We start from the raw sequence: 24587 nt of genomic DNA, 5'->3' as shown, positions 1-24587 counted from the left end.
CACAGCAGGAGGTGAGCAACAGGCGAGGGAAGGACGCTTTCTCTGTATTTACAGCAGCTCCCTTCTCTCGCATCACCACCTGAGCTCCCCCTCTTGTCAGGTGAGTGGCGGCATAATAAATGAAATGCACCTGAGAAGGCTCGAAACCATCCCCCACCCTGGTCTGTGGAAAAATTATCTTCCGTGAAACCAGCCCCTGGTGCCAAAAAGGTCGGACACTGTTGTTCTAATTCATTCACTAAGGATAAGCAACCAAAGGAAGAATGCTTGCCATTATCTTGAGAGGTCCAAGAGGGCCTCCTGGAGGAGGTAATGAGTCTTAAAGTGCTCGGAGTCAGCTGGATGGGAGAACTAGACAGAGAGCATTCCAAGCGCAGAGAGCTGGGTGGACAATTAATTTGCACGAATTGGTAATTCAACACCAGCTCTTCTTTGAGCATCAGCTGTGTGCCAGGTACAGGTCTGGAAGCCTGAGAGAGACAGTAGGAACAAAGTCGCTCCACTCCCTAATAAAGGTGGTGTTTTGTTGGGGTGAGAGGTTACTGAAAATAAACAGGAAATTAGATGCCAGACGATACTCAGTGCTATGGGAAAAAATAAAGCAGGAACCCGGAGCACTCATTTGAGAGGAGGGGTGGGTTCTGGGAGGTAACACTTGACTCAGGAAGTGAGCGAGTGGGTCACACGGCTCTTGGGGAAAAGCTTCCTGGGTCAAAGGTCGAGCAGATGCAGGGTCCCAGGGTGGCATGACATGGGCTTAAGCAGCATGGCTGATCACTAGCATAAAGGGGTGAGACACAGGAGGGAAGGTCAAGGGGTAACGAGGTGGCCCTTCAGGTAGGGCTTTTGAGTTGTGGCAAGGAATTTGGCTTTTATGCTGTGTAGAATGAGAAGCCAGAGAGAAATCTTTCTAAATGTCAGTAAAGAGAAACACATTACCAAGGAAAAGACAGATAAATGTGACTGCTCATAGAAACCAAACATTTTATTCTACGTGAAAAATCTAAACGAAGCAGAAAAGCATGCCACAGGTGCTTTAATTCCTCAAGGGAGGAACTAAATTTACTGGGGAAAGTTGAAAAGATGTTGAAGCTGAATGATAAGGAGATAGATGCTAAGTAGGACGAGAGAGCATCTTTTGGCACCTATCAAGTAGGCAAAAACTTTTCGATAAGATAATACACAGTGTTGGTAAACATACATTAAGATAGGCATGCCTAGACATGCCTGTTAAAAGCATCATTGGTAGGGGCTTTCTTGGCAGCCCAGCGGGTGTCTCCGTGCCTCCAGTGTGGGGGACGAGGGTTGGATCCTTGGCCTGGGAACTAATCCCACGTGCTGTCTGTGTGTGTGTTTGAGTGGTCAGTCGTGTTTGACTCTTTGCGGCCCCATGGACTGTAGCCTGCCATGCTCCTCTACTTGTGGAATTTCCCAGGCAAGAATATGGGAGTGGGTTGCCATTTCCTTCTCCAGGGGATCTTTCAGACCCAGGGATTAAAGCTGCATCTCTTGGGTCTCCTGCGTTGACAGGCAGATTCTTTACCACTACTAGCACCACCTGGGAAGCCCCCACATGCTGTCTAGTGTGGCCAAAAATAAGTAAAATAAAAATGAAAGGGTTGAATTTAACAGAGCTTGTTATTTGTGATAATATGAATAAATACTTTAATTAAAAAACAAAACATAATTGGTGGGCGCTTTCTCGAAAGTATTTGTGTGATCCAGAGCTAAAGCAGCAGAAATATTCCTACCCTTTGACCCGGGAACCTGCACTTTTGGCAGTCTCTGCATCTATCTAGGGAAGTTGTCCAAAAACAAATGCATGTTCTCCAGGATTGTTCTTGAAGCCCAAGCAGGTCTTGGCTATGTCTGGTAGCTCCATTGACTAGAAGGAGGTAGGGATGGGAGAAGGCAACCCACGCTTCTTCCTGAGAAGGAGAAGCATGATTTCCTTGGATGAAAGTCGATAGCAGTGGTCCTGTCTCTAGAGCAGGTCCCTGAAAGTGAAGAACAGGTAGTCCTTTCCTTGGGTGAAATTCAGTACCTTCTAGACATGAAGGAACATTGGGCCCTTTTGCCATGCCCTCCCACTCTACTAGCCTATCAATCTGGAGTGGCCGCTGTGGGTTATAACTTTGTCAACTCACCAACCAACATTTAACTCCAGGGAAACTTCCAAATGAGTCCGGCTTCCAGCCCTGTCTAACGAGCTCCAACAGCACCTGCCACAGAAGTCAGCCAGTCTCCTATGGATGGTGACCCCCCCGCCCCCAAAACCTAAGCTGAACGCAGTCACCGCCTAAGTGAACATTCGTTCTGGGACTCTGGCCATGGAAAAGCATTTTCCACTGCACTGATCAGCATGCTGTCACCAGATTTCACTAAGAGGCCAGGTCTTATTTATAACAGAAAAAATTATCCAGAAACAATTTCAGGGTTTGAGAATAGGAGAATGGCTGAGTAAATTCTAGTATAACCATATACGGAATGTGGCACATCCATTTAAAATGCTGTTGGTGAACAGATTCAATATCTTGGGGGAAAAGCTCATGTTATAATGCTTACTGAATTGTTGCAAAAGAAAACCAAGAAATGACCTGAACGCCCATCAGCAGGGGAGTGGTTGAATACATTGAGATACATCCAGGCTGTGGAATATTACACATTTATATAAAAAATCAGTTAGATATGGATCTACTGACCTGGAAGGTGTCCCCAATGTATTGTTAAATGAGAAAGCAGGTTGTGGAGAATTGAACACAACTACGATTTCATTTTTAAAACAAAATAATAAAAATTCTCTCGGAATGTGTCCATTTGTTTGCATGAGGGATGAGAAGGTTGTACAGGAGAGAGTTACCTGCCTGTTAACTTTGGTAGCTTTGGGGTGGGTAGAAAGGAGAGAGACTGGGGGCCTTTTTGTCTTCATACGTCTTGATGTTGCATTTATGCATAGCCGTGCATATTAGAAGTGACACTGCCTTTTGTAACTAAAGACTGAAGAATAATTTACTGAAAAAAAGAGCCCACAAAATTAAATATACAGTGCTATCTCAATGATGTGAAATGTGTATGGAAAAATCTAGCAAAAAAAAAAAAAGAGAAAAGAAAATATTAACAACAGTTGCCTCTGAGAGGAAGGTGAAATGGTGATGTTTCCTCTTTTTAAATTCCTGTCTATATTTTCCAAGTTTTCTATAATGAGCAAAAGGTATGGAGCTTCCCTGGTGGCTCAGACAGTAAAGAACTGCCGGCAGTGCAGGAGACCTGGGTTCGATCCCTGGGCGGGGAAGATGCTCTGGAGAAGGGAATGGCTCCCCACTCCAATGTTCTTGCCTGGAGAATTCTATGGACAGAAGAGTCTGGTGGGCTATGGTCTATGGGGTTGCAAAGAGTCAGAGATGACTGAGCAACTGACAGGTACACACATTGTTTTACATTATTGTTTAAAATACAATGGCCTCTACCTTCTCACCAGCCCGTCTCGCCTTTACTTATGACAGTCTGGCCTCTGTCCCTGTGCCACCTGCCACCTGTCTTTGCTGAAATTCATGTATCCATTCAGCAAATTCTTATTGAATTCTAGGCACTGTGGGTGCAGCAGAAACCGGGACAGAGTGCCCACTCTCAGCATCCTTACTTCCGGAGGGACCATTTAGACATCAAACCGAGTGAGCTCCTCCCAGACCCTCACCTCAGTTTCTCTGTGACGCTCAGTGCGCTGAGTCACCTCCTATTTAGGCCTGCCCTCCGGTTCTCCACTGTTCTGCCTTCCTCCCCGCCTCCTACTCTGTCACCTCTCACGCCTCCTACTCTATCACCTCTCACGTCCCCATGCATGGAAAATGTTCCCACGGGCTCTGTTCTGAACCTCCTCCCCCAACCCCCAATTTCTTTCTCTGCAACAGGACGTACTGTTCATACGCAAATTCTAAACTAGAAACTGTAGACCCACACAGGTCTGAGTGGGATGCTGGGGATAGTTGTGAAGGATGGTTTCAGTGGTTGTCTGGGACATGAGTGAGGGTGGTCCTCAACGTGTAACCCCCATGGGGTCTATACTCGAGGATCGTTCCGTGCACCCTTGTGGCACAGTACTGCCACATGAAAGCATTTGCTTATGTTTGGTCTGTGATCCAGGTCCCAAGACCCATCACAGGGTCTAAATGAATGAATAAGTGATGTGGTGCAATGACATGACAGGTTTTAGAGGGGTGAGCTGAGTAGATCTGGTGCCCGAGGGGTGAGCTGAGTAGAGCTGGTGCTCGTGGGGTGAAATTCAGGAAGGTGAATCAAGGGAAAGCTGTGGAGCTAGGAGCTTTATTTCATTATTATTGGAGCTGAATACTTTTCTGGTTTCTGGGCCGCTTATGTCTTCCTTGCGAACTGACTTATTCAAGACCCTATCCAGCTTTTCAACTATGGTGCTTGCTGTTTTCCTGCTGGTTAGTAATGGTTCTTTCTGTATTACATATATTACTTTTCTATCTTTTTCTGTGGCTTTTGTTTCTATTTTTGACCTACACATGCTTTTTGTATAAACTGTCAATCTTGTAGTATCTTCCACAGCTTTACATTCAGAAAAATCAGGCAGATAATTATTTGTGCATGTTTTCTTCTAATTATTTTTTGACTTTTTTTTTTTAAAAACTTAGTTTGCTATATGGTGTGAATTGAGATAAAACTTAATTCTTTTCTCAGTTAATTAGTTGACCTTGTAAAATGATTTTCTTTTCTCGTTGATTTTTAATGCTGTCTTATACATATTTTAATTTTTATGTCTGTTTAAGGCTGTTCCTATAATGCTGTTCCATGTTCTGCCTGTCCACTCTTGGGCCACCTTCACGCTATTTTCATAAGCACCATTTGGTGATTCTGTTTAGTATCTTGTAGAATGAGAATACTACTTTTTAATACCTTTTCAAAAAGTATCCATTGTCTGTGACTGTCAATTTCTTCCAGTTAAACTTAGGTATCCGTTTTACTAAATTTAAAGCAGGTCATTGGGCTTTTGATCAGAATTGCATTAAGCTTATAAATGAACTTTTCAATAACTTTTCAAAAGGTTAATATTCCAAATTAACCTTTCGGAAGTTAGTCTTCCACTCAAGATTACATATGTCTCTCCAATTATTCAAATTTTTTTATCCTTCTCTAAAAGTTATTTTTGTAGAGTGACTGCCTATTTAAGTTTATTTCCATTCATTATATGCGTTTTGTAGTTATCATAAATAAGACTTTGTTTCTTTATTTTTTTATCTGTCACTGACATATGGAAATGTCATTGATTTCGTTTACTTGTGTTCAGCTACCTTATTGAAATATTTTATTAGTTCTGATAGCTTTCTAACTGAGTCTCCTGGGTTTTCTGGTTATATTAGCACCTCACCTGCAAGCCATAGTTTTGCTTGCTCTTTTTTCATTTCTTTTTCTTGCCTCATATGGATTAGCTCTTCTAACAAGAAATGAAATCTCAGAGGTGGTAGTAGCATTTGTATCTCATTCCTGATCTTAATCAGATGTTTCAGTGTAAGTAGGAGGTAGGTTATTATTTTAAAATGGATGCTCTGTCATGCTAAAGAAGCGGTCTTTCTCCTACTTCCAAATGCTTACTTGAATCAGGGTTACATGTCTAATTTTATTAAATGTTCATTTAGCATTTATTCAGAAGACTTTAGCTTTTTTCCCCTTTTAAAATGGGATACTTTGTGTTATCCCTCTTTTGTATTAAAAGAGATTTTTCAATATTAAAGTCATTTTAGAGATTAACTGCCCTTTGTTAGCTAATCCCTAAAGTGGGCTTTAAAGAAATTAGCGTTGAGTCAATTTATCAGCATTATATTGGATTGCAAAAAGTTTGTTTGTGTTTTTCTTATTATAGAAAAACCCGAATGAACTTTTTCATCAACTTGGTATTTGAGACAGTGGACCTGAAGTGGACTGCTGACATTAAAATCCCATCTCTGGGTAATGGCGTGACTTGGGCTCCCTTCCTTCGTTTCCCTTTGCTTTAGCTCTTCATCTGTAAAATAGAGATGGTAAGCACAGTACCTACCTTCTAGGGCTGTTGTGAGGGTCAAACAAGTTAACATATGCAAAGTTCTTAGAGGAGTGTCTAACCAAACGCTCACTAAATACAAGCACCATATTAAAGTATTGAGAACTTACCGTGTGTCTGGTACTGAGCTTGGGGTATGGATTCACATATGGGAAAACTCAAGTATGGTCTGTCTTATGAAGCTTACAGCCTGGCAAGAAGACAGATACTTAAGACTGTGTCACCTGGAAGCATGGACATTTGCTTCTATGATAAGTGCTGCCAAGGAGAGGTGATGGTTTCAGGAAAGCATATAATAAAGGGTTTGAACTAGTCAAGGAAAGACCCTTGACTGGGAGCTGAAACAAAATATGCCAGGAAGGAGGGGAAGAGTATTCTAGGAAGAGAGAACAGCATATGCGAAGGTCCTGTGGCTGAGCAGCGAGAGTGTGGTCAGTACAAAGGACTGAGAAGGGTGGGGTGTTTGTTTTCCGCCAGATGTGTTGAGAATATAATTGACACATACCACCGTGCAAATGTAAGGCATATAGCATGATGATTCGATTGAGGTATGTTGTGAAATGATTACCACATAAGTTCAGCTACTGTCCGTTTTCTCATACAGAAACAATGAGAAGAGAAGGAGAAAAGAAGAAAGGGAAAATAAAAAGCAGTTCTCTTTGTGATGAGAACCCTTAGGATCTACTCTCTTAACAATTTACCTGTATATCATACAGCAGAGTTAGCAATAGTCACCCTGTTGTACGTTACATCCCCTGTAGTTATTTATTTTATAAGCAGAAGTTTGTACCTTTTGACGACCTTCCTACAATTCCCCTTTCCCGTCCCCTGCCTCTGATAACCACAAGTCTAATATGTTTTTCTATGAATTTGTTTTTGGGGAGGTTTGTTTGTTTAGATTCCACATATAAGTAATAGCATACAGTATTTATTTTTTTCTCTCTGACTTGTTTCATTTAGCATAATGCCTTCAAGGTCCATTCATGTTGTTGCAAATGTTAGCATTTCCTTATTTTAATGGCTGAGTAATATTCCTCTTGAAAGTGAAAGAGGAGAGTGAAAAAGTTGGCTTAAAGCTCAACATTCAGAAAACTAAGATCATGGCATCTGGTCCCATCACTTCATGGCAAATAGATGGGGAAACAGTGGAAACAGTGTCAGACTTTATTTTGGGGGGCTCCAAAATCACTGCATATGGTGATTGAAGCCATGAAATTCAAAGATGTTTACTCTTTGGAAGGAAAGTTATGACCAACCTAGATAGCATATTAAAAAGCAGAGACATTAATTTGCCAACAAAGGTCTGTCTAGTCAAGGCTATGGTTTTTCCAGTGGTCATGTATGGATATGAGAGTTGGACTGTGAAGAAAGCTGAGTGCTGAAGAATTGATGCTTTTGAACTGTGGTGTTGGAGAAGATTCTTGAGAGTCCCTTGGACTCCAAGAAGATCCAATCAGTCCATCCTAAAGGAGATCAGTCCTGGATGTTCACTGGAAGGACTGATGCTGAAGCTGAAACTCCAGTACTTTGGCCACCTCATGTGAAGAGTTGACTCATTGGAAAAGACCCTGATGCTGGGAGGGATTGGGGGCAGGAGAAGGGGACGACAGAGAATGAGATGGCTGGATGGCATCACCAACTCGATGCACATGAGTTTGGGTGAACTCTGGGAGTTGGTCATGGACAGGGAGGCCTGGTGTGCTATGTTTCATGGGGTCGCAAAGAGTCGGACACGACTGAGCGACTGAACTGAACTGAACTGAACTGAATGTTCCTCTGCAGAGGATGAGATGGTTGGATGGCATCACCGACTCGATGCACATGAGTTTGGGTGGACTCCGGGAGTTGGTAAGGGATAGGGAGGCCTGGCATGCTTCGGTTCATGGGGGACACGACTGAGCGACTGGACTGAACTGAACTGAACTGAATATTCCTCTGTGTATATCTCGCAAGTAATTTATCCACTCATGCATCGATGGACATTTAGATTGTCTCCACGTCTTTTTTATTGTAAGTAATGCTTCTACGAACATGGAGGGGCAGATGTCTTCTCAAGTTAGTGCTTTTGTTACATTTGGGTGTATTCCTGGAAGTGGAATTGCTGCATCGTGTGGTAGTTCTAATCTTAATTTTTTGAGGGTCCTTCGTACTGTTTTCTGTAGTGGCTGTACCAGTTTACATACCCACCAACAGTGCACACAGCTTTCCTTGTCTCTATGTCCCTGCCAGTATGTCATCTCTTATCTTTTTGAGGATGGTCATTCTAACAGGTATGAAGTGATACCTCCTTGTGGTTTCAATTTGCATTTCCCTAATGACTGGCTGGTGATGTTGAGCATCTTTTCAAGTACCTATTGGTCTTCTCTTTGCATATCTTCTTTGGAGAAATATCTGTTCAAGCCCGTTAGAGGTATGGGGTTTGGCTGGAAAGCTAGTGGACACAAGGCTAAGAGGTCATTAAGGGTCAAACCATGCAGAGACCCTCATAGGTCTACAAGTAATTTTTCCTTACTGAAGACCAGTGATGAGCTATGGGAGATTTGATGTTGGTGAGGGGAAGGGGAGGTGACCTGATTTTATTTCTCTTTTGAAAAGACATCCCCGGCTGCAGTGTAAATGTGGTACATGTGGTTGACCAGTTGCTGCTGCTGCTGCTGCTGCTGCTGCTGCTGCTGCTGCTTCTGCGTCACTTCAGTCGTGTCTGACTCTGTGCAACCCCGTAGATGGCAGCCTACCAGGCTCCCCTGTCTCTGGGATTCTCCAGGCAAGAACACTGGAGTGGGTTGCCATTTCCTTCTCCAATGCAGGGAAGTGAAAAGGGAAAGTGAAGTCGCTCAGTCGTTTCCGACTGTTAGCAACCCCATGGACTGCAGCCTACCAGGCTCCTCTGTCCATGGGATTTTCCAGGCAAGAGTACTGGAGTGGGTTGCCATTGCTTTCTCTGGTTGACCAGTTAGGAGGTGGTTATTACGGTGGTCTAGGGGAGAGATGCTTTGGGGTCAAGGGAAGTGGAGATAGAGACAGGGTGATAAGTTGTCCATGGGGCTGTGAAGAAGAGGAAAGCATCAGGAAAGGGTGGATGGAGGACATTGGGAGCCTGCATCTTCCAAAGGAGAGGTCAGGTCTGGAGCTCAGAGGGAGGTCTGACATGGAGTGTATGAGTCATCAGTGCACAAGTGAGAATAATCCTCTAGAATAGACAGAAAGGAGGAGAGACCCCAACACGGACCCTGGAAAGGAGCAGAGAAAGCTCAGTGGGAGGAAAGATGGAAAGTGAGTGATGTGGGCAGAAGCTGGAGACCACGCTGTTCAAAGCATCATTGCATCGCCAGGGCTCCAGGTAGATGAGTTCCCCACCCGGGAGCTGTTCCTCCACATCCACATGAGCCAGGCCCCCAGGCGGTGCTCATGCTCAGTGTAGTCTGAGATGCTTTGCTCTGAGAGGGGCATTTCCAGATGGGAGGGGTGAGCAACAGCGTTAGAGGCCGCTGAGAGAGAGGTATGTTGAAATGAGGACTAAACAGTATCCACTGGACCGATCGGTGACCTTAGTGGATCTGCTCGGGTGGATCGATAGGATCAGAAGATAGGAAGGAAATGGAGACAGAAAGAATAGACAGATTGTGTTTTCTGAAAATTAGGCTGTGAAGGAGAAGAGAGAGACAAAGCTGGAGGGAAAAGAGGAGTGGAATGCGGAGGTGCTTCCTTAGTCATAGATTCTCGAGCACATTTAAAACAGCTCCATCCTTCCGATGGAGAGGAAACAGCTGAACACGTGTAATATAGTTGAGAGAGAAACATGCATAAGGTTCGTGAAGATTAGGGAGGAATAGGAGGCAATGGGCACAGGGGAGAAATGTCTTTAGATGGAAGGAGGGCTGGTTCATCTGCAGGAGGCAGAAAGACCAAGTGGGGTGGGCTGGACGGGTGGGGTGGAATTGGGAAGACAACGGGGTCCCCGCTGATGGCTTTTATTTTCTGTAGAGATGGGAAGAGAGGGTGGGAGCGGAGCGGAGGGACTGGAGGGTCAAGGGGCCATGGAAAATGGAGAGCAATTGAAAACAGCATTCTGGCATTTAGTGTTGTGAAGAGGAAGTTCTGCTGGTCTGCTGGCTTTTAATTCAGGCTCTCTGAGGCTTGTTTCCTACCTCACAGAATCATTCTGGGGCTTGAGTCCAACAATGCTCATTTTATCAGCTGGACAGGGCACAGCACAAGCTAGCTTGCACTCGGGGTCAGTCACCGCACTCCCCTCCCTCTGCGGCGAGAGGGAGCATCTGGAAAAGGGGCTTCACGATCATTTAACACGTTGCGCCCATCCCTCTGGCAGAGTCTCAGAGTACTGCTGGCCATACTGAATGGCTCCCTTTCTCTCTCCCAGGTCAGAACTGCACCTTCCAACTGCAGGGTCCCAATGGCACCGTTGAGAGCCCGGGATTCCCGTATGGCTACCCCAATTACGCCAACTGCACGTGGACCATCACTGCAGAGGACCAGCACCGGATCCAGCTTGTGTTCCAGTCCTTTGCCCTGGAGGAGGACTTTGACGTCCTGTCGGTGTTTGATGGGCCACCCCAGCCAGAGAACCTGCGAACCAGGTACCACCCCCTCCTGCCCGTGGCCAACAGCTGGGCCTGAGCCAAGCTGACTGGGAGGAAGAACAAGGCAGGGTGAACAGTAGTCAACAAAGCCCTCTGTTTTTATGAGGCCTGCCCTCAATTGCTCTTTCTTTATAAAGCTCTTTATGAAGCTCTTTCTCCTGCTTAGAGGTTTCCAATAGGCAGGATGGATGAGTAGGGCATTGGGGAAGACTAGATAGAAAACATAGAGAGCAAGTCAAGTCTTTCTGTTGAAACTGACTTTGCATGCATACGCAGGACATACCTCCCTGGGACCCAGCAGATATGAGCTGAAGGCCAGTAGTGACTGTGTCTTGCATCCTGTGTTTGAAAACCATCTATACTTTGTTGGAAATGGCCTTGCATTTGCATGGCTTTGGCTCTGAGCATAGAATTGAGAATTTAAGAAGTTCCCAGATTTTAGACACCATCACAGTTGATGGAAGAGAAAACCTTGGAGAGGATGAGACTGCTTTCTGGTACTGCTGACCTGGCTCCCGAGGGGAGAGTTCACATCAAGGAGGAAGACAGGGAGGGAGCGTACCACCTCTGCAGAAAGAGCAGACTTTGGTGGGACAAGGTCAAGGCCCCAGAGTTACAGCTTTCCAGGTTTTGTTGACCTGATGGCCTGCTGTGCTGCCCCGAAAGACTCCTCCTGGTTCTGCCCAAAGGACTGTGGGCTCCCAGGGAGAAAGAGAGTCAATGGCACGTCAGCTAAGCCCTGGGGAGGTCAGAATGCTAATTGGAAGTGCGCTGATGAGAGGTTCCCTGCCATTGTTTAAGATGCTCTTGGAGAGGAGTCACAGACAGCACCCCCAGGACAGTGCTGGCCCTCTTGCTCACTCCCAGCCCTCTCAGGGCAGTGCAGAGGCGAGGCCACCACGCCTGCCACAGGGGTGGGCCTCTGGGGCTCCCCTGACTCAGTGTCCTTCCTGACAAGACCAGGCTTGTCCATCCGCCCTTGACATTCCACAGGGATTAGCACACAGTAGGTGTTCACTGAACTTGGGTGAAGAGACTGGAGTCCTCTCCGCCCATTCATTCCACAGATATTTCATGAGCATCGACTATGTTCCAGACACTGGCCCAAGTGCTGGGGACACAGCCGTGGGCAAAACAAAGCCACTGTCTTTGTGGAGGTTACATGCTGGTCACAGGGGTGGGGGGCAAAGGGTAGGTAGGCCTGGACTTGAATATGTGAGTTTAGAGTTCAAGGACATCGGGTGGGGCTAGAGATAAAGAATTAGGAGACTGGGACTGGGCAGAGCCGAAAACCAGAAGCCTGGACTGTCGGATGTTGAGCTCAGGTGATCCCATCTGGTGGGACACCCACATAGACTCTCGGGGAAGGTTTGCAAGATGGTCAGATTGGGAACTTTCCTGGCGGTTCAGTGGCTAAGACTCTGCCCTCCCGATGCAGGAGATCTGGGTTTGATCCCTGGTTGGGGACCAAGATCCCACATGCTACAACGGGAGATCCTGCCTGCTGCAATTAAGACCCAGTGCAGCCAAACAAATAAATAAAAACAAATAATTATTAAAAAAAAAAAAAAGAAGAAGAAAATCAGATCAGGCCAGTGGAGTGGCTGGTTGGGGTGCAGATGGCTGGAGGCAGATTCTGCATCCTGAAGTTCTTCCATCTTTCTTTACTCTTAAAGCAGGATGCACACGCGGGTGATCAAAACTCTGTTTTCTGACATTTGGGTTCTCTGGCTCTGCGAGCGAAGTGTAGAAGACCCCCAGAGGTGGGGATGACTCTGGCAGGGAAGGGTGGGGGTTTCCAGGACCTAGGAGGCAGTCCTGGCAAGGGAAGGGGGGGCGCCCTGGATGTGTTCACTCTGACCAAGCAGCGTGATTGAGGAGGAGGCTCCTGGGGTTGGTACCTTCACGAGGTCCTCCCTGCCCTGGCTCCTCATCCCTGTGGTCCTCCTGTGCTCGCTTTGGTTCATTTTCACTGCCTGTAGTTTTCATAGACAGCTTCTCTACCTCCTCACTCTATGGGATCACACCCCCTTTCTTGCTTCTGGTTTCTGCAGTTGCATTTTCTTTTTTTTTTTCACTCAGTCCTGCCAGAATTTTGCCTATTTCATTGGTCTTTTTAAAGCTCCAACTCTAGGGCTATCAATTTTATTCCTTTCCTGTTGCCTAACTTATTGATTTCTGCTTCTATCTTTCCTCATCTTTCTCTCCCTCTTACCTTAGGCTGGTGTTGTTCTTTTGCTGTTTTCATGCATTGAATTAGTTCCATTACTTCTTGTCTGATATGAAAAACGTTAAGAGACATTTTTCCCTAAGCACAGCTTTGACCATATCCCATAAATTTTGATGGATAGTTGTTATTTTAGAACTAGTCTCTAATTGCAGTTTTGTTTCTTCCTTGACTCTCAAGTTCTTTTTTTCCATCAAAATTTCCAAGTAATATTTTTATACTTCAGTTATTATCAAATTGTACTGCTTTATGTTCAGATTATGATTTCTATGTTAGAGAATTTTTGACTTTTTTCTCTCAGTATAAGATCATTTTTGGTAAACATTCTGAGTATTTGAAAGAAACATATATTCTATGGTGGAAGGCTGAAGAAATTCATGTTATTAATATTGCTTAATTTTTCTGATTTCTTATTTGTTGCCTAAGTGCAAGTGAATGTCTTCACATTTTCACTATTTTTTTAAATCAATTTCTCCTTTTATTTCTAAGTTTTTATTTTATATATTTTGATGTATACTCTTTAGCATGTCAGTATTTTTAAGTAGCAGATATTCAGAGTCAATTATAATTCTCCCAATATAAAAGTTATATTTATGCCCCCCTTTTTGCCTTAAATTCTACTGTGATACAAGTATTGTTACTTGTTTTATTTTAGGTTTGCGTTTATCAACCATCTGCCAATTCCTCTATTTTCATATTTCTATATCATTGTTTCATGTATCTCTTAGATTTTTGTTTTTAAAATCTTTCATAAGAATTTTTATTCTGTAACGGAAAAGTTTCATTCACTCACACTCTTTGTTGGTAACTGTTTATTTGTTCTTGTATAATAGCTACTACTTTCTGTTTTTAAGCTTCCTTACTATTTTTTTCCATTTCTCCATCCTTAAGCACAAGTTTTCCTTGCCTCGTCTCTGATTTTTATTCCACTGACGGTGAAAGGTGCTTCTTGAGAACACCTTTTAAGCTGTATTTCCCCATCACCATCTTGTCTAGTGGGCTCGTGAGCCTTTTCTTAGTCAGGTCTCATCGGCACTACATCTTGTAGAAATTCCTTAGAGCCTGTAGCATGTAGGTGTCTGTCTCTTTTTCCTCGTTTCCACGTGGATGTATATAGTCTTTCTTTCCCTATACCTTGGACTATCTCCTTGACAATTTAGGAGGTCAGATTGAAGAAGAGTTTAACATATTGTCTTGGCTCTCCATCTTGAACTAGAAATCTCTAAGATTTTTATTCTTTTTGATTTGCTGTTGTGAATAGAATTATTTTATTTTTGGATGATTCATTGTTAATATATAGAAATACAATTGATGTTTGTATATTGATCTCGTATCCCATGACCTTGCTGATAGTTCTTTTTTTTTTTTAATAATTATGGATAAAAACAGCTTTAGTTCTTCCTTTTCAATCTGGATGCTATTTATTTATTTATGCTTAATTGCATTGGGTAGAATGTTGAACATATCCAATATTCAATACAATATTGCATAGATGTGGTGAGGGTGGACATCCCTATTTTGTTCTTGGTCTTAAAATAGTCTACCTTTCACGTTTTAAGTGTGATATTGGCTGTAGGTATTTGGTAGATGCCCTTCAAATGAAGGTCTTTACGTGGAGGATTTTGGCATGGTTTGGCTTCAGTGTGGAAAATGCATTGGTTTGGGGGCCAGACTGGTGACATCCAGGTCGGGCAAGAGACAATGGTGACCTGAGCTAGAATAATGAATAGAAAAGAAGGCACGGGTTTGTATGATGCTACGGGAAAGTGTGGTCCTCGGCGTTAAGGGTGGGTTTGTAGGGATTGTATGGTGGGAGTATGAAAAAGGAAGGGGTAGAGGATATGTGTGCAGTGTCTGGTTCGGACGCAGAAAGCAAGCCAGATCAGCCTAATGCGAAATCCAGGCTCCAGGAAAATGTTCTGTGGCGTCCTGGGAGAGGTGAGGGTTTTGTGGGCATTGTCTGTCTTCATTCGTCCTCCAGAGCAGTTAGGCCACCTCTCTCGCTGCATTTTCCTGGGAGACAGAGCCCAGATTTATGCCAGCTGGCCTCTGCATTTATTTGTGCCGTGCCTTGTGCCAGGTCTGGCTTCTTTGAGCCTCACCTACACAATGGTGGTGACGCTGACCCGCCTCCCAGGGCGCTGTGCCCGAGTCGCCTGCGGTAGGGCCCTTAGTGCCCACACGCATTATTCGCATCCTTCTCTTAGGAACTCAGACTGCACTAGAGCGCTTTGGTGCCTGTGGCCCACCATTAGACTGTTTACACTGGGGGGCTGCAGACGTGGAGGACGGGCACTGAAGGAGAGACTGGGCTCAAAGGAAGTCACTCGTTGTGGGCGGCATTGCTGATCCCACGGTGGCCCGGCAGTGGGCCTGGGGGACTGGCAAGAAGCCTGCTGCACGGTTCTCTCTGCACTGCTTGGGGTTTTCTGTCTCAGATTTGACAGGCATAAGTTTCATAATTCTGCCCTTTGTGCATTTTAATGCATTTCTCTTTTCTTCCCTTACTTTCTCTCAATCCTTTTCACTCTGTTTATGGATGCATTCCAGCAAAAGACTGGAGTCACCTTCCCACCCCAATTCTGAATCTCTTGATACACATCTTTCTCGAGCTGCTAGCTCATGGGTTGTGTCGTGAGCAGCAAACTTCCTTCCTGCTTAGAGTCAAGTTCTTGGAGGCTGGGAATCAAGCCTCCCACCACGTTTGGCTGTGGCCGAGCCACGCACGTTCAAGAAGTGAATTCCAGCTCCTTGCTAGCTGCTTGGCATAGACAGGTCACTTTGACTGTTATCCTCAGTATTCTCATCCATGAAGTGAGTGTATCATTTTCTACTTTGTAGGTTGGTTGATAAGGATTTCATTAAATAATGTGTGTAAACTGTTTTAAATTGTGACGAGATGTAAACAAAAGAAATACTTGTATGTTGGTAGAAAAAAATTAGAAAATACAGCTAAGCAAACACACACACATGAACCCAATAAATGTACAAGACGCGAGGTAGAATAGTGATTCTCACCTGAAGGCGATTTGGACCCCAAGGGAACATTTGGCAATGTCTGGACACATCTTGGGTTGTCACAGCTGGAGAGGGGCCATCTAGTGGGTCAAGGCCAGGGATGCTGTTAAGTGCTACCATGCACAAGACAGCCACAAATGCCAGTGGTGCTGAGGCTGAGAAATCCCAAGGTAGGCGTTTAAGGAGGAGTTTAGACTTTTAGCATCAGCTGTACGTGGGTACGAATCCTCTTTCTGTGTCAGTGATGTTGGGCAAGTAAGTCAACCCATCTGAGCCTCAGTTTCCTCCTCTGCAAAATGGGGACCTCTAAAGTGATGCTCTGTACTGACAGCTGCACCTAGCATCGCTAATGAAGAGGTGCCGGTAGGAACACTGCACACAGCTTGTTCTATATGCAGATGTCTTTCTTCTCCCAACCACTCCCCTTCTCCACCAGGAGTTCACAGCCATCTTCTTGAAAGCATCTCACATTTCATCTAGAGCTATTCACAAGCAGCATCCCAGGGTGCCAGAAGGCAGCGTCTGGCTGCTTGAAATTAAATTGACAATAGAAGCTGATCAGATTCTTCTCATAATGGATCAGGGTGGGAAATGGGAGTAGGAACTGGTCCTGAAGTCTGAGGAGCCTGTAGGAATTTAGAAATTAGCCAGGAAAGAACCAAAAGCCGCCTAGACGATGCAGTGTCAGCCCTGCCTGGATGAATTACTGGAACTGTCCCCACGTCTCTGCTTTTGCACGATTAGATGGCCTTTCTGTGCTGGCAGACATCCTGTTGCATTGCATTTTAATGTGGGATGAAGTTTCCTAATGGAACATGAGCAAACATAATCTATGGAGCTGCTGCTAATAAACTACATCACTGTGAATTGGAGGGTTTATAGGGCACTGGTGATGAGTGCACCAGTTAAGCACAGCTAAGCATCCCTTAATTTAGACATTTGGGCTCCGGTTATGGGAAACACTGCAACTGGTTCCCTCTGTTGCTGGCAATACACATTCTGTCATCCGCCTAAGGTGCAATGCAGTTTTAGTCATTTGGGGCTTGTTGCAGATTTCACTCAACTGGCATTAGACACCTGTTTGGAAGTTGTAAAAAATCCAGAAATTTGCCAGATTTACTGTCTCCTTATGACTGTGTATTGCAGCAGAGGCCCGCTAAAGGACCTGCCTACTGGATTTCTTAACAGTGTGCCTGCACACCAATACGGTTGTCCTTGGAGGATTGTATCCCTAGAATGCCTTGAGAATGTGTTCTTGTGGTCAGGAGGTGGCTGGGAGGACCCATGGGGATGAGGGAGCATTCCTGTTTAAGATTAAAGCAGAGGAAGGATACTGGAAAAGAGAAAGGAGAAGCGATGACGCCGCGCACCTCTTGTGGGCCAGCAACCATGCTAGACACGCTCATCCGCTTGTCATTTCTTCAACGTTTATTGAATGCCCACCAGGAATACCAGGTGTCAGAGATACAACAGTTAACAAGACAGCTTCTGCTTTCAAGCAACTTACAGTCTCTGAGGAAACAGATAAATAAGCAGGCGAAGGTAGTCCGGGAGGCCGTGGCTGGGGAACCTGATGTACGTAGTCGTGGGGAGATACTTGCACAGATACTGATCTGTGGGCCTGGGATGCTAGCCCTGCTTCTACCCCTTTGCTGAGTCAGCACTCACTCATTTTTCCTATCTCAACTCATTCGTCACTTTCTCACCTGGCAAATCCTCTGTGACACCCCTCCTTCTCAATCCGGTCCAAACCTCCTGTGATATCCCTCAGATTGCTGTGTGTCTGTCCTTCACGGCTTCACATGTGCGTGCTCTGTGATTCTTAGATTTCTGCCCATTTCCCTCGCAAGATTGTAGGCTCCTTGACTAGAGTTGCTGCTGCTAAGTCACTTCAGTCGTGTCCGACTCTGTGCGACCCCGTAGACGGCAGCCCACCAGGCTCCCCCGTCCCTGGCATTCTCCAGGCAAGAACACTGGAGTGGGTTGCCGTTTCCTTCTCCAATGCAGGAAAGTGAAAGGTGAAAGTGAAGTCGCTCAGTCGTGTCCGACTCTTAGCGACCCCATGGACTGCAGCCTACCAGGCTCCTCCGCCCATGGGATTTTCCAGGCAAGAGTACTGGAGTGGGGTGCCATTGCCTGCTCCACTTGACTAGAGAGACTTGTCTTATTCTCCCCTGCATCTCCAGGGCCTGACCCATAGGAGGCGCTCAACAAATATTTATGGGGTGAATGAGTGAATGGCCTTTGGAGAAAGGTATCCCCTAATGGGGCATCGAAGGAGGAATGGGGAGACTCTTTGAAGTCGAGAGAATAATATGTGCTCAAGTCAAGGCGAAATCAAGAGAGAGGCAAGGTGCAGAGAATTCGCTAGGGGTGGAGTGTTGTGGGAGGTTGGGGTGCGGTCAGGCCGGATCACCAGGGGCCCTGTGTGCATGCTGGGGAGCTCACAGGATGGAAATGGGGACACGCCCAAAGGTCCTAAGCAGTCGTTACACATTATATGTGAAAATTCAACAATACCCCCAGGAGAGGAGGAGTATTCATTCTCTTTGCCGAGGTGAAGTAAGTATATGTGGCTAAGGTCTCTTAGATACAGAGTGGCTAGTGGAGGAAAGGGCCGCAAGTCTCCTGGTAGAAGCCGGGCTTGCTTTTCCATGTCCAAATGCCTTCTGACTGCTTGGGACTCATTTGCATTTACTCCACTTCCCTTTAAAAAATTCATTCTGTTTTCTTTTTTTAAGCAGTTTCTTTAAAATAGTAAAAGTAACAGGAACTCAGTACTTAAAAAGAAAAAAATAAAAAAAAGTTGAGCTGTACAGCAGTGTATAGAATGAAAAAACATAAGTGCCTCCTTTCCCAGGCCCTGTCCCAACCCTGCTCCCTGGAGGTCACTGCTGTTAGCAGTTTGGTGTGTGTCCAATTTCTTTTTAAATAAAGATTCATTAAACTGCCCATGAGGCTTATTGGGACATCCATCAGCCCCTTAAAAATTGTTCTGATGAATTAAGTGTAAACTAATTAGAAACATGGATTCAATTACCCTCGAAACACACAAGGGTTTAATAATTAATAGGAAGAGGGCTTGAGGCCAAAGGCATTATGGATTTTATCAAACCCGTAACATCTGAAAAGTAAATATGTCTGATTCATCCTAAATGCGGGCAAATTTGCCATCCAGAGGCAAACCTGTTGGTAGGAGCTTCACATTTAATCGAAGAAGTTATCTCTGATTAACATGGAGTCAGCTGAAGTGTGCAGAGGCCAAGGCCTCCGAATGCCACTGGACGGGGCTGCCTGGAACAGGGCAGCCGCCTGTCTGGGTCACCACAGTCGGTTTGGTACATGGCCTTTCCCCAAGCCAGCTTTGGGGGAGGACCTGCTAAGGCCCCCAGTGAAACCACTGACCCCTCTTATGGGCCCAGACAGCTGCGGAACAATTCTGGCCCAAGAAACACCGTAGAACATTGGAGAAAGCATTCTGTTTATCTCCCTGGACGATGAGCTCTGATGACTTAGAGGGACACAGAGGAGGATCAGAGTGGTTGGAACATTTACTTGTTGTGTGCCAAGTGCTTGAAGTCCCACAGCTCATCCACTCTTCACAATTTTCCCATAGGTAAGAATGATTACTTCCATTTGTATCCATTTTTCCATTTTTTCTTATCCATTTTTTTTTTCCATTTTAAGGAAGCCGAGTCTCAAAGAGGCTATGTGCCTTGGGGAGGATGTATTCAAAAGCTCATATTATCTATAGAGATACTGTGCATAAAATAGACAACTAACGAGAACCTACTGTATAGCTCAGGGGACTCACTGCTCTGTGGTGACCTAGATGGGAAGGGTATCCAAAGGAGAGGGGACTTGTGTATACGTATAGCTGGGTCACTTTGCTGTAGTAGAAACTAACACAACCTTGTAAAGCAATTACACTTCAATTAAAAAAAAATCTTTTTAAACACATATTCACACAGGTCTGTACAACGACACCGAGGCTGAAGGGGACTGCAGAAAGGAGCGAGCAGGGTCTGCAACGGTGGTGGCCCGTGGGCAGCCGTGTGCTCCATCATCTAATGCCAGAGAGTGGGTTTGGGCAGACGTGGTGGGGGAGGGGTTGGCAGCGGGAGATATACAAAGCCAGGTGGGCAGCAGTGTCGGGGTCCTGAGCAATCTCTCCATACACAGTAGGGCCCTGTGGTTCAAGGTCAAAGTGAATTTTTGTGGCAAAGCCTTGCCTTGCTCATTCGCCAAGTCTGCTGTTTAATAGCAGCCAGAATATGAGGCCCCATGCAGCCCGAGTCTTGGACCAAAAGACTGTGTTGCCTGCCTCCCTTGCCGTGATCAGTCCTGCCCACAGCGTCACCAAGCGTTGTCGAAGATGTGAGTTTACCCAGAATGGAGTTGGTTTCCCTTTGACCCTCCTTTGCCTGTTTCTTGCAAGTGGTGGCCAATAGGGGTATTGCTGAGATAGGAGTGTATCCCCTTCTGTATCCTCAGCTCATTCCCTGAAACTTTGGGACAGCAGAAATCAAGGAACAAGGCTCCCTGGTAACCCTGGGATGTTGTCTTCAGGGGGAGGCAGGTTTGGTAATTTTAGCATTTACTCCATTGGTCAGCAGAAATGGTACCCAAGTAAGCATCTCCGAAGCACTGCGCGCCTCATTCACGTAAAGCAAACATAAAAGAAAACCAATTCCTGGTCTCTTAAGTGAACAGAGAGCCACTTTTAGTGAGTGCTGGGGTGAGGAGACAGGGGGTCTGGCCCGGCACAGCCACTGGTGTGCTTGTGACCTTCACCAAGTCCTTTCTCAGGACCAGCTGCATTTTCCTGACTTATAAATTGAAGACTTAAGTCCAAGAGAACTCTGAAGCTTCTCCCAGTGCTGAAATTGTATGATTGAGTGATACTAGAGATGTATGTGGAAGGGCTATAAAATACTCCTGATCTTCTTGGATTATTTCTGCCGTATTCAGGTACTGCTCTTGGCTTTTTCAACAATTTCACCATTTGTCTTTGGCATAAGGGTTTATTTTCCAGTGGCCTGTTAAGCAGGGTGGCAGAGAAGGCTAACTGTCTGCTATCATTCTTGCTTCTCTTCCACAGGGCAGTGCTGTCTGTGGGAAACAGCTGCCAGGCTGCGTCAATATTTCTCAGCCTCTTTGCATCAAGGTGGAGCTGTACACCTTAGTGGCCAGTAGAAAGTGGATGAAGTAATGGTACCCCCCTCACCCCTGGCATGGCCCAGAGAAGCTCCCTTGTAATCTGCTCTGTCTCTTTCCCTGGAAACAGATATAGGAAGCCTGGATACCTGGTGGGTCCTATGAAGTAGGACCCACCCCCTCCCTTGACTGCTGATTGACTGGATTTTACAAAAGTGAGACATAAACTTGTGCACACACTTGGACCTCCCAGAGTCCAGGGTTTATCTGTCACAGTAGCCAGTGCTTCCTTAGCCATTGCAAATTCTGTCTTGGCATTTTGGAATTTATTTTAGAAGAGGTAGGTGAGGATTCTAGATAGCAGTGTCCACTAGCTTTCCAGAATTGACACTTGCTTTCAGGGAAATGAAGCTCCTGGTGGCCTGGCCTTTGTGCCTAAAAGTTAGGTCACTGATGGATAAAATACAGTATTTTTTAAGCAACTTTATCTGTGCTTTTGAATTTTGCTGGACTCTTCTTGGCACCAAATGTGGTTCTGGTTGTCGTCCTCTCTCTCCTATTGCCTGTAGCCCCAGCTGAGCATGCACGTGTGGGATGGTGGTTAGGAAAGGGGCTTTGGAGCCGGCCGGCCTGGGTTCGAGTCCCAGTTCTGCCTCTTAATGGTGATGAGATGCCGAGGAAGTCACTTCTCTCTCAGTCTTAGTTTCTATATCAACAAAGTTGGGATTAAAGTAGTACCTACCCTTAGGGAAGTTGTGAAGATTCAACTACCCTATAGGCATAAAGTGTGCAGAAGATGCTGAACACATAGTAAGCATTGGGTAAATGTTAGTCCTCTCCAAAGCCCATCCCTTCCAGCTCCCTCCACTGCCACCACAGTGATCCAGGCTACCATCATCTTTTGCCTTGATTGTCACAACAGCCTCCATCCCAGTCTCCCTGCTCTTTGAAGTTGTTGTTCAGTTGCTCAGTCATGTCTGACTCTTTACAACTCCATGGACTGCAGCACACCAGGCTTCCCTGTCGTTCACCATCTCCTGGAGTTTGCTCAAACTCACGTCCATTGAGTCGGTGATGCCATCCAACCATCTCATTTTCTGTCGCCTCCTTCTCCTCCCTCCTTCAGTGTTGCCCAGCATCAGGGTCTTTTCCAATAAGTTAGTTCTTTGCATTAGGTGGCCAAAGTATTGGAGCTTCAGCTCTGGCATCAGGCCTTCCAATGACTATTCACGGTTGATTTCCTTTAGGACTGACTAGTTTGATTTCCTTGCTGTCCAAGGGACTCTCAAGAGTCTTCTCCAACACCATAGTTCAGAAGCATCAGTTCTTAGGTGCTCAGCTTTCTTTATGGTCCAAGTCTCACATCCATACATGACTGCTGGAAAAAACATAGCTTTGACAAGACGGACCTCTGTTGATAAAGTAATGTCTCTGCTTTTTAAAATACTATCTAGGTTGGTCATAGCTTTTCTTCCAAGGAGCAGGAGTCTTTTAATTTCATGGCTGCAGTCACCATCTGCAGGGATTTTGGAGCCCAAGAAAGTAAAGGCTATCACTGTTTCCATTGTTTCCTCATCTATTTGCCATGAAGTGATGGGACCGGATGCCATGATCTTAGTTTTTGAATAGTTTTAGGCCAGCTTTTTCACTCTCCTCTTTCACTTTCATCAAGAGGCTCTTTAGTTCCTCTTTGCTTTCTGCTGTAAGGGTGGTGTCATCTGCATATCTCAGATTATTGATATTTCTCCCTGCAGTCTTGATTCCAGCTTGCTTCATCCAGTCCAGCATTTCACATTTTGCACTCTGTATATAAGTTAAATAAGTAGGGTGGCAGTATACAGCCTTGACATACCCCTTTCCCAATTTGGAACCAGTCCGTTGTTCCATGTCTGGTTCTAACTGTTGCTTCTTGACCTACATACAGGTTTCTCAGGAGTCTCTGTCTAAATAATAAGGGAATCTGAGTGAAGGGTGTGTTAGTCACTCAGTCGTGTCCAACTCTGTACAACCCCATGGACTGTTGCCCACCAGGCTCCTCTGTCCATGGGATTCTCCAACAAGAATATTGGAGTAGGTTGTCATTCCCTTCTCCAAGGGATCTTCCCTACCCAGGGATCACTTCCCTGGTTACTCAGATGGTAATCTGCCTGCAATGCAAGAGACTCGGGTTTGATCCCTGGGTCAGGAAGAGCCCCTGGAGAAGGGAATGGAAACCCACTCCAGTATTCTTGCTTGGAGAATCCCATGGACAGAGAGGCCTGCTGTGCTACAGTCTATGGGGTCACAAAGAGTCAGACACGACTGAGCAATTAATGCTTTAGCTTTACTAGTGTTCAAGCTAACATTTTTGTTCTGTTCTAGGATGGCATCCAGGGAAACCACATAATGTTTAGTCTTTGCATCTCCTTAGGCTTTCTTGGCCATGACAATTTTGCCCCCTTTCCTTGTTTTTGATGATCGACAGCTTTGAGGAATACTGATCAGGTGCTGTGTAGAATGTCCTCCGGTTGGGATTTGTCTGATGTTCTCATGATTAGACTGGAGGAATGTGTTGTCGGCAGGAGGGCTCCCTTTTCTTCACATCATCTCAAGAATACATACCGTCAACATGGCTCACCTACGTTGATGTTGGCCTTGACCACCTGGCTGAGTTCAGGGTGTCAGTCTTCTCCACTGTGGAGTGCTATCCTCTTCGGAAGGAAGTCCCTGTGTGCAACCCACGCTGACAGAGTTGAGAGCCAGCTTCATCTTGAGGGCAGAGTAGCTGCATACGTTATTTGGAATTCTTCTGCAGGAGAAATCTATTTTCCTACACTTCTTAATTTATTTATATCAGATGGATGCATGGATATTTACTTTTTACATTGGGTTATGATCCAATACTAGTTTATTTATTTTGTTTGCTCAAGCTGGAAAGTTTTTGTCCACGGGGGGACTCTTTCAGTTGACGCCTCTTGTTTTCTTTGGCATTGCCCCATCATTGTGAGTTTTTCCCATTGATGTTGTGTTGCTGTTATTGTTTCACTGAAGCTCTTTGAAGAAATGAGCTTTGCATCCTTGGTGTTAGAAACCAAGATCTGGTGCTAGATGTGCTCATTACTATTGAGCTATCATTGCTTCTCGGCCCTCTCAGCTGACAGAGCAAGGAAATATGTGTATGCATCCTAAGTCATGTTATGCACATATCTGTAAATATTTTTATATATATCATCGCTAAATGAGAGTTCATACTGAAGTCTCCAACTCTAGTCTAGTACCACATGGATCATTCTAGCCTCCTCCGTTTACTTATCTGGAACCTTCCACTCCAGCAGTGAGACACTTGATTCCCACCATCCGCCATCCATTGACTGAATAGTTCAATTCTAGCATGTAGAGTGATATCAGAATTGTTGACTTGTATTCCATGGGAAGCAATATTGCAGCTAGAGTACAGTAATCACATGCAGCTGCTTCTGCCTTTAGCCTTAGGGATTCCACTCATCTGGAAAGTTACTTAGATGAGCACATGAAGGAAATGCACATC

General features: G+C 45.2%; 1 protein-coding gene across 1 annotated transcript in view; it reads left to right on the top strand.

Moving 5' to 3' along the window:
• CSMD2 (CUB and Sushi multiple domains 2) overlaps nt 1-24587 on the top strand; it is a 682283-nt gene that overhangs the window by 56844 nt on the left and 600852 nt on the right. Inside the window, exon 2 of the mRNA XM_069545242.1 lies at nt 10440-10656. Coding sequence (XP_069401343.1) covers nt 10440-10656 — 217 coding nt within the window. The remainder of the gene's footprint in view (nt 1-10439; nt 10657-24587) is intronic.

Source organism: Ovis canadensis, chromosome 1 (assembly GCF_042477335.2).
Source record: "Ovis canadensis isolate MfBH-ARS-UI-01 breed Bighorn chromosome 1, ARS-UI_OviCan_v2, whole genome shotgun sequence".
NCBI classification, from domain to species: domain Eukaryota; kingdom Metazoa; phylum Chordata; class Mammalia; order Artiodactyla; family Bovidae; genus Ovis; species Ovis canadensis.
Note: the sequence above shows the minus strand (reverse complement) of the source record. Positions and strands in the feature narration are given on the sequence as shown.